This window comes from Piliocolobus tephrosceles, chromosome 1 (assembly GCF_002776525.5).
Source record: "Piliocolobus tephrosceles isolate RC106 chromosome 1, ASM277652v3, whole genome shotgun sequence".
NCBI classification, from domain to species: Eukaryota; Metazoa; Chordata; class Mammalia; order Primates; family Cercopithecidae; genus Piliocolobus; species Piliocolobus tephrosceles.
The window spans coordinates 69,931,096-69,944,560 of NC_045434.1; the positions used below are offsets into that span (position 1 = coordinate 69,931,096).

Genomic DNA, 13,465 nt, shown 5'->3' on the forward strand with positions numbered 1-13,465 from the left:
CACTGTCTCTGTAGGTATTTAACACTCTATGATATAATGATGTATAATATGTGTTTTCATTTAGTGTTACTGATAGCAGAAAAACTGCTAAACATCACTGAAAACAATCATAATTGAGGCATTGCTTGGGCATCAATATTATGACTTTTGCTTTTACTATTCTTTGGTGACTCTCTGAATTTCTAGGGGTCACATGAAATTGGTTTTGAAAAAACGTTAATAGGGGGTTGACTAAATGCAAATGGAAATCAGATTCCCTGACTGGTTCATGTTATACATGGAAAGGCTGATGGCTTCAGAGTTGTGGTAGACATGTAGAACTATAAATTACTGTTCTTCTCAAGGTTGCCTTTTGTTGTCAGAACACTTAGCATAAGGCAGAAATGGTAGGCTGTACCTGAAAAGAACAAAACACCATTAAACGTAATAAATCAGCACTTAAAAAAACTAAGTATAACTACCAAGGCCATCTCAAGCGTGAGTTTTCTTTTATGTGACTAAAGTTGTTAAAAAAAAAAAAAAAAAGAAAAGAAAGCAAAAAAGCAGCAACAAACAGAAACTCAAACCCGGTTTGATTTGGGTGTTCTTTCTATTGTGATAAATCTGAATGAAATCAAGCATGCTCGACTAAGCACAGGGTCCACTGGGAGAGTATTTGTGGTGTAGCGAAATAAAGATAAGAATATAATAAAATGTGACTAAGTAGAGTCTTATGTGGGGATTAAGTTCTGTGCATGTGGCAAAAATCAAATAGAGTCAAAATACTCTTAATAACCCCTTAAAATTTCCCATGGAACACAGATACAGACACATTGTCTTTCAAGATGTTTAAATTGGCTTGTTCTTCCTCCAGCATGGCTTTTCTTTTGTTAAACAAATGATGAGGCTGTTAGTTATATTCTTTTTAGTGACTAGGGGTAGAATTGGAAGAACTATTTTTTATTCTAGGTTGCTAAATGAATTGTATTAGTTCCATGAGTAAAAATGCCCCTTGAGTTTTTTTTTAAATGGGTAAATGAGAAAAGGCCGTTGTTTTCCAAATAAATATTTGGGTAATAAAGATGTTCAAGAGACCAATTTTTTTCCAGAAAGGCCTATTCTCTTTTACATGGTATGACATATACCTCTTTGTAGCTCCAGTTCTCCTGTATGTTTGTCTGTTGTCTTTGTCTTTCCATTCTGATTCCACTTTGTTTTGTTGCCTGACAGGCACCTTTCTCAAATTCTTATGTTTATTTCTCTGTATCTTTGTTTCCATACTCACCTGTGCTTCTCCCATGCTCTGTATTTTTCTTGTTCTATTCAGAAACAGTTGAATAATCAAATTCAAATTCAGTTACGGTACTTTATATTGAAAGGTAGCTTAAGATAGTGGCAAGTAACCTGAAGTATGGTGTAAGACATAGTTTAGGTTCAGGCTCTTAAAGCAACTGTGTAACTGAGAAAGACACTTCACATTCCTGAGACTTAATTTTCTTATGAAAGAGAAGAAATATATTTCTTATAAATAGAATGTAGTATAATGAAGGGTGCCAAATGGTGATGGCTTCTTGGATAAGTTAGAATTTCTGGATTCCGTTATCTGTATACCATGCCTTCTATGAAACTTTTCTTAGTGACTGAAGTCAGATATGGTGCACTGAGAAACACAGGATGGGTAATTGAGTGTTTCTGTAAATTTCATCAACAACTTTGGATTTTCTCCTCACATATACTCAGCCACTCCCTGTCAGAGATCACACACTATAATCACCCTGTATGATCAGAAATTGAGAAGGTGAAGAAACACAGGTTGTCACAATCCACATTAAGACATCTTTTATGATACACCAGAACTTTTTAACATAAAGGTTGTTGAATAATAGGAACAGTTTTTCTTTTCTTTTTTCTTTAAAGACGGAATCTTGCTCTGTTCCCCAGGCTGGAGTGCAGTGGTTCATGCAGTGACATGAGCATGGCTTACTGCAGCCATGATTTCCCAGGTTCAAGTGATCCTCCCGCCTCAGCCTCCCAAGTAGCTGGAACCACAGGTGCGCACCAACATGCCTGGCTGATTTTTGTATTTTCAGTAGAGACAGACATGGGGTCTTGCTGTGTTGCCCAGGCTTGTGTTGAACTCCTGGGATCAAGCAGTTCTCTCACCTTGGCCTCCCAAAGTGCTGGGATTATAGGAGTGAGCCACAGCCTAGTTTTTCTTTTTTGAATGCGTAAGGCCAGTAGAAATTCTTGCTCTAGCTGAATGATTAACAGATAATCATTGTGGACTGTGTGTGTGCGTATTTTAAAATGGAGAACGAGAAATCAAGCAGGTTAGAGTTAATTAAACATTTTTTAGTCAATCAAAATCTGTTTAAAGTCACATTTGTCAATAATTTGACTAGTTAGAAATATCCTGGAAATCTATAGAGTCATCTTTTTTTTTACTGATGCTGACAAACCTGAATAAGCATCCAGGAGCAGAAATCTTCAAGAGATAGTTTTTATTCTTGAATGCTGCTATTGATCAGCAGTGATGATGACCTCCTTTTAAGGGACTGATAAGGAAGGAACCATAGTATTTACATATAAGGTTACTTTTTTTTTTTTTTTTTTGAGACCGAGTCTCGCTCTGTCACCCAGGCTGGAGTGCAGTGACGTGATCTCAGTTCACTGCAACCTCTGCCTCCTGGGTTCAAGTGATTCTCCTGCCTCAGCCTAGTGAGTAGCTGATATTACAGGTACCCGCCACCATGCCTGGCTAATTTTGTGTTTTTTTGTTGTTGTTTTTGTTTTTTTGAGATGGAGTCTCTTGCACTGTCGCCCAGGCTGTAGTGCAGTGGCGCGATCTTGGCTCCCTGCAAGCTCCACCTCCTGGGTTCACGCCATTCTCCTGCCTCAACCTCCCGAGTAACTGGGACTACAGTTGCCCACCACCATGCCCAGCTAAGTTTTTGTATTTTTAGTAGACCAGGATGGTCTCGATCTCCTGACCTCGCGATCCACCTGCCTCGGCCTCCCAAAGTGCCGGGATTACAGGCATGAGCCACCGCGCCTGGCCAATTTTGTGTTTTTAGTAGAGACAGGGTTTCTCCATGTGGGCCAGGCTGGTCTCAAACTCTTGACCTCAGGGGATCCGCTTGCCTCGGCCTCCCAAAGTGCTGGGATTATAGGCATGAGCCACTGCACCTGGTCTATGTATAAGGCTACATTTAAAAAGCCTTTCAGTATTTCCATCACTTCATTGTAGTTTCCTTGGAAGTGGAACCACCATATTCAGCAGGAATCCATTTCAACTTCTGGCTTCTGGTTCTTGTTTCTTTGTTGCTATGGAGACTGCCTAGAAAGTGGCAGAAAAACCAAAAGTTTAAAAAATAGTAATTTGATTATAAAATATGGCTTTAACTCTAGCTTTAACTAGGTGTTCCATATCTTGGCATTTTCGAATTCCAAATTATTTTGTGAGATGAGTTGATTTTTTTTCACAAAGCAAATTTTGAAACGTTATTAAAGCTTAAACACACTGAATTTAAAGGTAAATTGCCATAGTTTTTATTATATTTGAGCCTAAGGTGAATCAAAAATCTTAAATGGGGATTTAAATTAGGGCTTGGAAGGCATAATCTGAAACGAGAAGAGCTAGTGAGAATGGAAATAGCAGACTCCAGACACAGTAAACCCTAAACCAAAGGACTAGTATTGTGTAGAAATAGTGAACAGCTGTTATTATATGGCATGTTTATTATCAAAGTATGTTATAGTTATTTAAGTGATCTTCACAGAAGATACTCATTTTTCAACTGAGTAGAAAAGCCCTCTAAAACCTTGCATTTAGAAAGTAAGCAGATTGTAAGGGTAGAGGCAGAAGTACACTGACATTTTAATTGCGGGTTGAGGAGTTGGACAGTTAATAAATAAATGTAGATAGTTCCATGGTTAAAAAGCAATAGAATTTTTTCCCCCACCAAGACCAGTTATATTTGTGAATTCCTCATAAAAGAGAAGGATGGAATAGTAACGTAAAAGGTGTGAAAGGAAAGTTATTTAGCAAAATTGCAGTCCCAACTTTGTTGCAGCTTTTCGTTGAGGTCTGTATTTAGTCAGAATTCTTTGGTTTGCATGTGCGGAAATCCAAATTTGAACTACCTCAGGGAAAGAAGGGCAGGAATGTGGCTTTGCCTGAAATCAGGGATGCCAGTTACTTTAGAGGAATGTAGGTTCACCTGAAAACACTGGGATTTCTTTCTATTTTTCTTTTAAGTCTCCCATATCTGCTTTCTGAGTCAAGTTCGTTTTTTCACATTGGCCTTTTTTTGCATTGGCAGAAACCGGCTGTTGGCAGTTCCTACTCCTCTTATTTAGAGCTTGAATAACAAAGACAGTCCAGTTTGTGTTGTGCCAATTCCTCCGTTCTTAAACTGTGGCCAGGAGGATAGGATTCTATGATTGGCTCAGCTTGTGACTAGGGGGGCCCACCCTTGGCTAAATGGACCTTGGTGATTAGAGGGACTGACATCTGAAAAAGAAAGCAGCTTTCATTCAAACCACCTGGTTAGTGATGGGGGGAAGGGGTAGAAGAGTATGATGGGAAGAAGAAGGTGTCATTTCCCAGAAGCAGGAGAAGATGCTGTTCCAGGCAGAAATAAGAAGAGGGTTCTACTAGTAGTCTTTTGGGGGAAATTATCTCTTTTTTATAATTCATTTCACTTCAGCAAACTAGGAAACATTATTTTGTAGGATTTGGTTTTTAGAAAAAACCAAGGTTGTAAACACACACACACACACACACACACACACAAAACATCTGTTGCATTTGGTCCTATCTGTTGAGTTGTTTAGCTGTATAATGTCTGGACTATGGCTAGTCTTTTTGTCTTCAGAGCTTTTTACAGATAGACATTTCTTATATATTTGACTCCTACTAAAATACATCAAATTATCAATACATATTTAAATAGGAGAATGTTAGAATTTGGATAAATGAAATCAGTGGGGGGTAATAGTTAGACTTGGTTGATATTAATAATTTTCATGTCTTTTCCAATTTTGAATATCTCTTCTTTTCAGTTAGAAACGTGAATAAGCAGCACATTGTGTACAAGGAAGTTAATTTTTAGGTTGAACTGAAGAAAGTTTATTTTTTACATGTTCAGATTTTTTTTTTTTTTTTTAGGAGAGTCAAGCCCTACCCGTCGAGAAGCTGTGAAGAGAAGAACAGCTGAGTATCTCATGCGGGCTGAAAGTATCTCTAGTCTTTATGGGAAACTTCAACTTGATGATGTATCTCAGGTATGTCTCATATTTTGTTGTGTATTTTCTTCAGTGATTTTTTGCTGTCTGTCAGCTTTATTTGTAATTAGAATGTTATAGGATTTTGATTTTTTGAATTTTATTAATAATTTTCATAAAGGTTGTTGGTAGAAAGAAAAGCATTATAGCAAACCACCAAAAGTGGAATAAAATGAGACTTGCTTTCTCCTTTTCTTGGTCTTTTATTAGTTTCTTACTGTACCCTTAATTTCCTTATCTGTAGATTGACAGTAATTTATACTGTTATGATATCTATTTGTATTTGGACTTTTTATAGTTAGATTGTGATTCTTGTATAATTATTCTCCAGTTTTATTGATTCATGTTAAAACTATTCATTTTAAGCATAACTTACACAAGTATATGCTATTGGTCACTTGAAATTTTTTTTTTTTTTTTTTTTTTTTTGAGACGGAGTCTTGCTCTGTCGCCTGGGCTGGAGTGCAGTGGCCGGATCTCAGCTCACTGCAAGCTCCGCCTCCCGGGTTTACGCCATTCTCCTGCCTCAGCCTCCCAAGTAGCTGGGACTACAGGCGCCAGCCACATCGCCCGGCTAGCTTTTTGTATTTTTTAGTAGAGACGGGGTTTCACCGTGTTAGCCAGGATGGTCTCGAACTCCTGACCTCGTGATCCGCCCGTCTCGGCCTCCCAAAGTGCTGGGATTACAGGCTTGAGCCACCGCGCCCGGCCGGTCACTTGAAATTATAAAAGCATAATTCTAGCAGGGATAGTTAGGTTATTTGGGACTTCCCCTAGACTTGTCTAAAGCAGATGAATGCTGAAAACGTTAGAAGCATTGCAGGTTATTATTGTTTTTATGCTGTATCAACCTGGATTTGGCAAATTTCTGGAGGAAACTTTTCTGTTATTTTTTTCTTTATATCAAAGTAAGTTTTTCTGATTCAATTTAAGAATTGTGTCTTCTGGAGATGGGAAAAAGGGTTTAGTTTTTTTTTTTTTCTTTTGAGATGGAGTCTCCCAGTCTGTCCCCCAGGCTGGAGTGCAGTGGCACGATCTAGGCTCACTGCAAGCTCTGCCTCCCAGGTTCACGCTATTCTTCTCCCTCAGCCTCCTGAGTAGCTGGGACTACAGGTGCCGCCACCATGCCTGGCTAACGTTTTTGTATTTTTAGTAGAGACGGGGTTTCATCATGTTAGCCAGGATGGTCTCGATCTCCTGACTTCGTAATCCGTCTGCCTCGGTATCCCAAATAGTTCGTTGTCTTCATTGATCTAAGAGTCAGGCAGCCTTGTTCATATCCAGCTCTGCCACTTGAAGTCATAGAAGATTGGACAAGATGCTTAATCCCACTTCTGAATGTCAGTTTCTATATCTGATTAATGAGAATATAGTAATTTTTTGCTGGGTAGTTACTAGGATTAAATGAAGTAAAAAAAAAAAATCAGTCATGTGGATTACACAGATACACATAAATCAAATGCCTGTCTAGCACAAAGATCAGCCCATAAGCCAAAAACTTAAGTTTTAGCCTCATTCTTCATTTCCCATTCATATACCTCCTTACATACTTTTTCCCACACATTTTTATGCTTTGTATACTTTTTGAAAATGATAAGATAGCAGTTATCAAAACTGTACTAATCAGTGTAAGACATTCTGAGAATTTCTGATGTTAAGTGTTTGACCATGTCTTATAGAACAAAAGGGTTGTATTTCAGCTTGCAAGCAATATATTTACGCAGCTTTAACATAATGATTGTGTTTTAAATGACATTATTCTGCTGATTGATTTTCAGATTGTGAATTACTGTGACTCTTCTAGTCTGTATTCTGTTTGCTAATCTATCCTATTCTCTATCATGGTTCTTTTAATTATATTATTAAATTTACTTCCTTTACTTTTTCGCCATTGAATTTTATCTTTTTAAGTGGAATATTTATGTGAACATTACTTTTTCCATGGGATTGGCAACCTTCCTCCTGTGTAGTACTAATGTGTATATATACTCAATTTCATTTTGGAGGGGGGCATTGATAAAAGCATTAACATAATTCCCTGCGAACTTGTTTTACTAAATACGTCTTATAAATATTCTAAAAATTGTTTTAAATTGTTTTTTAAATTTTTAAATTTTTAAAATTACTTTTTAAATTTTTTTTTTTTTTGAGATGGAGTCTCGCTCTGTCACCCAGGCTGGAGTGCAAGTGGCGTGATCTCGGCTCACTGTAACCTCTGCCTCCCGGGTTCAAGCGATTCTCCTGCCTCAGCCTCCCGGGTAGCTGGGACTATAGGCGCATGCCACCATACCTGTCTAATTTTTGTATTTTTAGTAGAGATGGGGTTTTGCCATGTTGGCTAGCCTGGTCTCGAACTCCTGATCTAAGGTGATCTACCCGCCTTGGCCTCCCAAAGTGCTTGGGATTACAGGCGTGAGCCACTGTGCCTGGCCAATATTCTAAAAGTTTTAGGGATTTAAAATTACCAATATTCTATTCATTCTTATAACGTTAAATTTGAATGGTCTACCTATACTTATTTATGTAATCCTCCCACTTTTGCATTCCTGTTAGTTTCCTATAAGCCTGTCTATGAAGCAATAATTTCTTAGGTAAATAAGTACGTTGAGCCTCCTGTGTAGTTTAGACTAGAAGAATAGAACCATGAAGTATATCAGTCAGAATTTCTTCAAGTATAACTGCTAATGAGAATAAAACAGAAGAGATCTAATATAGGAAAGGTGATTACATTTGATTATACACTAACTCATTAAGCATCTGTTAAGACTGTGTATAGAATCAAACCAGATATACTTTGGAGTTATACAAAAGATGATGACACAGCCTGCTCTTGCAAATCCTGTAGCATAGTTGAGGACCCATATATGTACATAGTTGAGCAAACAAAGTTACACTGGTAACTTCCATGTAGAAGAATGGAAAATTCTATTGGAAAGGATAAAAAGGGGTGCCTCCTGAATCTGATTTGACATGTAGGATTTTATCAGTTCTTAGGCAAGGAGGCTAGAGGAGAGTAGGCACAGTATTTTTCTCTCACGGTAAACATTTGCTTTTTAAATTTTCCTTTTGTATGTTATTTTGTTAAGCCAGGCCCTTTTTGGCCAAGAGCATGCTTGATTATTTTCTTATGTATAATTTAAAAGTCTTTCAGAGGATTGTGATTAGCTTGGTGCATTTATTATTCCACTTCTTTAACCATCTTTGGGCCTGAATTTCAACCAACACGATGAGAGGATTTGTATAAATGATTTCTAAGGCCCCTTTAGCTCAAATTTGGTGCAAAGCAGATATTACTTCTCTCTGGAATCAGTGTGCAAACATTTCTTTCTAGCCTGGTTGATTCAGACAATAAAGGAACCCTTTTTGACTTTAAATTTTTGTTAGTTACTGTTTTCTCCTTTGGTACAGTCTGTCATGACTCCTTCCACCCAGGTTTTCTGTGATGTTTTAAGTGTTTGCTTTATTGAACTTTAGAGATCCTTATATAGTAAATACAGAAGTTCTAAGTTTCCCAGTCATTCACGTTAATGTCCTTTTTGCAAAAGCACAGAAAGGAAAAAAAGCACTGTCTTACTCTTTTTCTTCATTGCTTCATTACTAAAAGGCTCCAAGAAAATTTAGGAGCAGGTTTCAGAAAAAAAGGAAATGAGGTTTTTTTTGAAGTAAAGGTTGAATCTTAACTGAAGGAGACAGATTTCTTTCTTTCTTTCTTTTTCTTTTTTTAAAAAATAAATCTTAGGCAACACTGAATTATTTAAGAAGTAATGTTAAAAGAGGCTCTCCTTGGAAAAGATTTAGAATACTTTTTTTTGCTTTTTTTAGCTGTAGGAATTTGAAACTCTGGATCAAATTTAGAAAAATACAATAAATGATCTAAATTTAGAACAAAATATTGTGTAGTTTTTAAAGTGTGGATATGTTTTTATTCAGTTACAAGGTGTGAATGAAAATTAATATGTAGAATGTATACCTTTCCTGAATATTTGTAGATTTTGAATGCAACTGATATAATAATACTGAAAGTGTTTTTCTATTGTGCGTTTTGTTTGCTTGTATTATTCATTGATATTATTCCATTATTCCTTAGAAAATATTTTAAATTTGCTCTCAGTGAGACATTTGCTTAAGTCAGTAATAGGCCTGCAATTCAGTGTCAGGCTTGAAATGTGACCTAGTGCAGCTCAGGAGACTGGGTATTAGGATTAGTAGATTGCCCATGAAAGTCTTTGCAAAGCCAAAAATTCAGGGATGAAGCCAAATTCAGGAGCTCTGGCATAATTAGACATTAGAGTTCAGAGTGTGGTTTCTTGATACACTCTTTGTGGTACTTTCCTTTTGCCCTTGATTGCTTATTTTCCTGCAATAATGGTTACACCCTCTCAGGTTATTTGAGGAGTAAGTAAACCTCTTTTAAATGTGGTTGGTGAACCAGCATCATCAGCATCACCTGAGAGCTTAGTGGACATGCAGAATATCAGACCTACTGAATCAGAATCTTCTTTTTAACAAGATCATCAGGTGATGCACATGCACATTAAAATTTAAGAAATACTGCACCAACAGATTGGGAAGAATAGAGAGAGCTCATTGAGAACAGGAAATAATATCAAGTGAAAAAGACAGTGGGCAGGCTGAACAGCAACTTAAAAAACAAATCCCCAAACAGAAACAAAGCCTTTTAAAGAATGTACAACAGGCCTGTAATCCCAGCACTTTGGAAGGCTGAGGCAGGTGGATCAAAAAAAAAAAATTAGCCAGGTGTGGTGGCACATGCCAGTAACCCCAGCTACTCAGGAGGCTGAGGCACAAGGCTATCGTTTGAGCCTGGGAGGTCGAGGTTGCAGTGAGCCGAGATCGTGTCACTGCACTCCAGCCTCGGCGACAGAGCGAGAACAACAATAGTAAGTAGGTTTTAACTGGTGTGCCAATTCTAATCCATGAGTAGTGGCTGCCAGGAGCGTTGTATTGAGAAGAGTTGTGAGACTGTGGGATTAGCAGAGATTCCTGCCATGGACTTGACCAGTTGAATGATATGTACTTGCCACCTCTGCTTTTGAAGATTGTTGGGTCATGATGTATTCTTGTCTCTTCCCATCTATACCAGGTATAGATGAATACAACTATTCTTTGCCTCTCTGGGCATCTTCTGCTATAATAACTAATAAATATAAGTGAAAATCTTACTTTTCCATCAAGGAACTCAATCATATTACATAGAAATACACTGCTTCTCCCATCGCACTTCATAGCACAATGGGCTGAGTTTCACCTAACAACATTCTTTTATTTCATAAGTAAGATTTAATCCTCTGTTATCTATTACCTACTTTTGCTAACCTTGCTGCGTCTCAGTTTTCTCATCTAAAAAAAAAAGTTGGACTTGATCTCTAAGGTCTCTTTCTGCTCTTAAAATTCTGTGGATTTGTATGTCCTTTTGCCATCTGAAGAAAGGAGTAGATCTATAGGATTCTACCCAATTTAAGCACTACATATGAGAAATACAATTTTTTTTATTGATGATTTTATTTCATGATCTTTCTTTGTTCATTTCTGTGATCTCAAACTTTTATAGATGTTTTAAGTAGAAAGAAAACTTTAATGATCACTTTGCCTTTGGTCATTTCCCCTTCAATTTCCCCATTCACGTCTTTCCAACAGTAACCTTACTAAATCACTGTTTTCATTGGGTTACTTCTCATAGAAAAACTTGTTGTCTAGACTTCGGAGACTGTATAGTCAAGACTTTTCTTCTTGGCATTCAAGGCCTGCGAAAACTGACCCTAAGTATATAATTTTATTTTCTTCTGTTCTCCAATTTGAACAACTTTTGCCCACCAGGCTAATGCTTTCCAGTTGTATACAGTATAGAATAACTTTTTCCTAATCTAATTTCCACATAACATTTAAAATCACCTTTAGTCCCACATCTTTCTGAGACCACAGTTTTTCATACACTAATGACATATTTGTGTAGTCCCATATTTTTAAGGTAATGTTTTATTGTTATTTAACTTTTCATATATTTGTCTTATCTCCTCAAATAAATGGTGAACTTCTTGAGGTTAGACTGGGCCTTTTGATAATTTATAGCCCTTTCAGTTATCATGCACATAGTTGGTGCACAGTAATTATTTGTTGAAAGATGCGATAGAGATTTTGTAGTTTGATTTCTTTGCTCTTTAAATTGCCAAAGTGAACCAGTAATTTTCTTTGGAAACTGAAAGAAACAGTGAAATCTGTGAATAAGATGGTATAAATAGGAGATAGGGATGTTGGAGATACTTGGCCATATTTTCTAAGACAAATGTAGTGGACCAAATATCATTTAAACTATTCTTTTTTTCCCTCCTTACAACTTTTCCTTACCATTCCTTTTGCCAAAATCACAAACAGTTCTTACTTGTTCTTGTAGCAAGAAGCAGCAGCAGAAAAGAATTTTTAATTTTCAGAATGTGTTGGTTAGTAAAAGGACTGCAAGCTTTAGAATAGTAGTTGGAGTTCTTCCACTGTCTCTCTTTCTGACCACAGACAAACACTCCAGCATTCTGAGAATCCTTTTATTCATCTGTAAAATGGGAATTATATAATACTAACTTCCTGTAGGTGCATCGCCTGGTATGGGGTGAAGAATAGAGATGAAACAATGTAAATGAAGATAGAAAAGACTATTTCTACTGGCTGGGTGTGGTGGCTTATGCCTTCAGTCCCAGCACTTTGGGAGGATGAGGTGGGTGGATCACCTGAGGTCAGGAGTTCGAAACCAGCCTCACCAACATGGTGAAACTCCGTCTCTACTAAAAATACAAAAATTAGCTGGCCATGGTGGTGGGTGCCTGTAATCCCAGCTACTCAGGAAGCTGAGGCAGGAGAATCGCTTGAACCCGGGAGGCAGAGGTTGCAGTGAGCCAAGATCGAGTTGCTGTACTCCAGCCTGGGCAACAAGAGGGAAACTCCATCTCAAAAAAAAATTTAAAAAAGGCTATTGCTGTTACATGTTGGTTACATTATACGCTGAATGACTATAATGAATATAATGTTACATTATACACTGAATGAGTATACACTGAATGAATATAATGAATGCTGTTACATTATAACACTAAAATACCTTGCTAAATGTTTTTATATCCCTAAAAAGGTTCCCCTTAGTTTAAAGGTTATTATCTAGTCTAATTGTCACTATCACCAACTTTCTCAAGCATCTTTAAGAAATGAAAAGTCTCTTTTAAAACTTAAACACCATTTCAGGTACAGTTAAATTATTATTTTCTTGCTAAATCTAAAAACAAAACAAAAATGGAAAACAATTAGAATTGCTGCTTTTAGAGAATTTCACAAGTGGTAGTTTTCCCAGTTGTAAGTGACACCTAGTTTTCCAAGATTCCTTTCTTTCTCCCTGCTCTCCTCATTTCTGCTCTCCCTCATATTTTCCAACTAAATACTAGCAATATGCGAGGCACTGTGAATATAGAGATGAGTAAGACACATTTTCTATTCTCAAGGAGCTGACTGTCTGGTGATGTTGGTTTGTACAGGGACAAAAATGGTATCTCAGTAATTCCCTTACCATGGTGTTTGTTTTATCTTCAGTTCATAGAATCAGAATGTTTATTCTGTATTCTAATAGATTTTTGATAGCAAGAAGGTCTGCTTTAAGTATGTAGTAAGGCTTTGTGTCTCCTGTTGTCCTTTGCAGCATCACCATTTTAATATAGGATCAATATAGCAGTACTTTATAGTTGTAAATGTCATATGGAGGTGCCCTTAGAATTTATCTAATTTAATGGCTTATGTTACTGATAGAGAAAAACTAATACTAATAAATGGAAGTTGGGATTATTTTAAAATTGTGTGCAGAGTTTAAATGTTCCTTCCTATGTTCACTGATTTTTTGAATCTTTTTGTGTGTGTAGCTAACAGACTGTTTTCCACATCGAAGAAAAATTTATTTCTCTTATAAATCATCTTGTAAGCAGGCTCAGTTTTAGTAATTATTGGTTATATGATGAAGCTTCTTAATTTTTCACCATTATTGGTAATTTTTCTGGTTGAATTTGGATGGACCAGTCCCTCTGAAAACAAAATAATACATAAAGTAACAATTATAGAGCTGTAACTTCATGATGAGAAAGAATGGCTTGTGCCTCTCTCTACCCATGTGTGCTTATTATTATATTATTTTTAGTTCCCCCACTTCCAA

General features: G+C 36.9%; 1 protein-coding gene across 15 annotated transcripts in view; it reads left to right on the forward strand.

The window, feature by feature from the left end:
• RPS6KC1 (ribosomal protein S6 kinase C1) overlaps positions 1–13,465 on the forward strand; it is a 218,062-nt gene that overhangs the window by 103,366 nt on the left and 101,231 nt on the right. For all 15 annotated transcript variants that reach the window (XM_023203758.1, XM_023203767.1, XM_023203768.1 and 12 more), the window contains one exon: positions 5,150–5,265. In XM_023203758.1, coding sequence (XP_023059526.1) covers positions 5,150–5,265 — 116 coding nt within the window. The remainder of the gene's footprint in view (positions 1–5,149; positions 5,266–13,465) is intronic.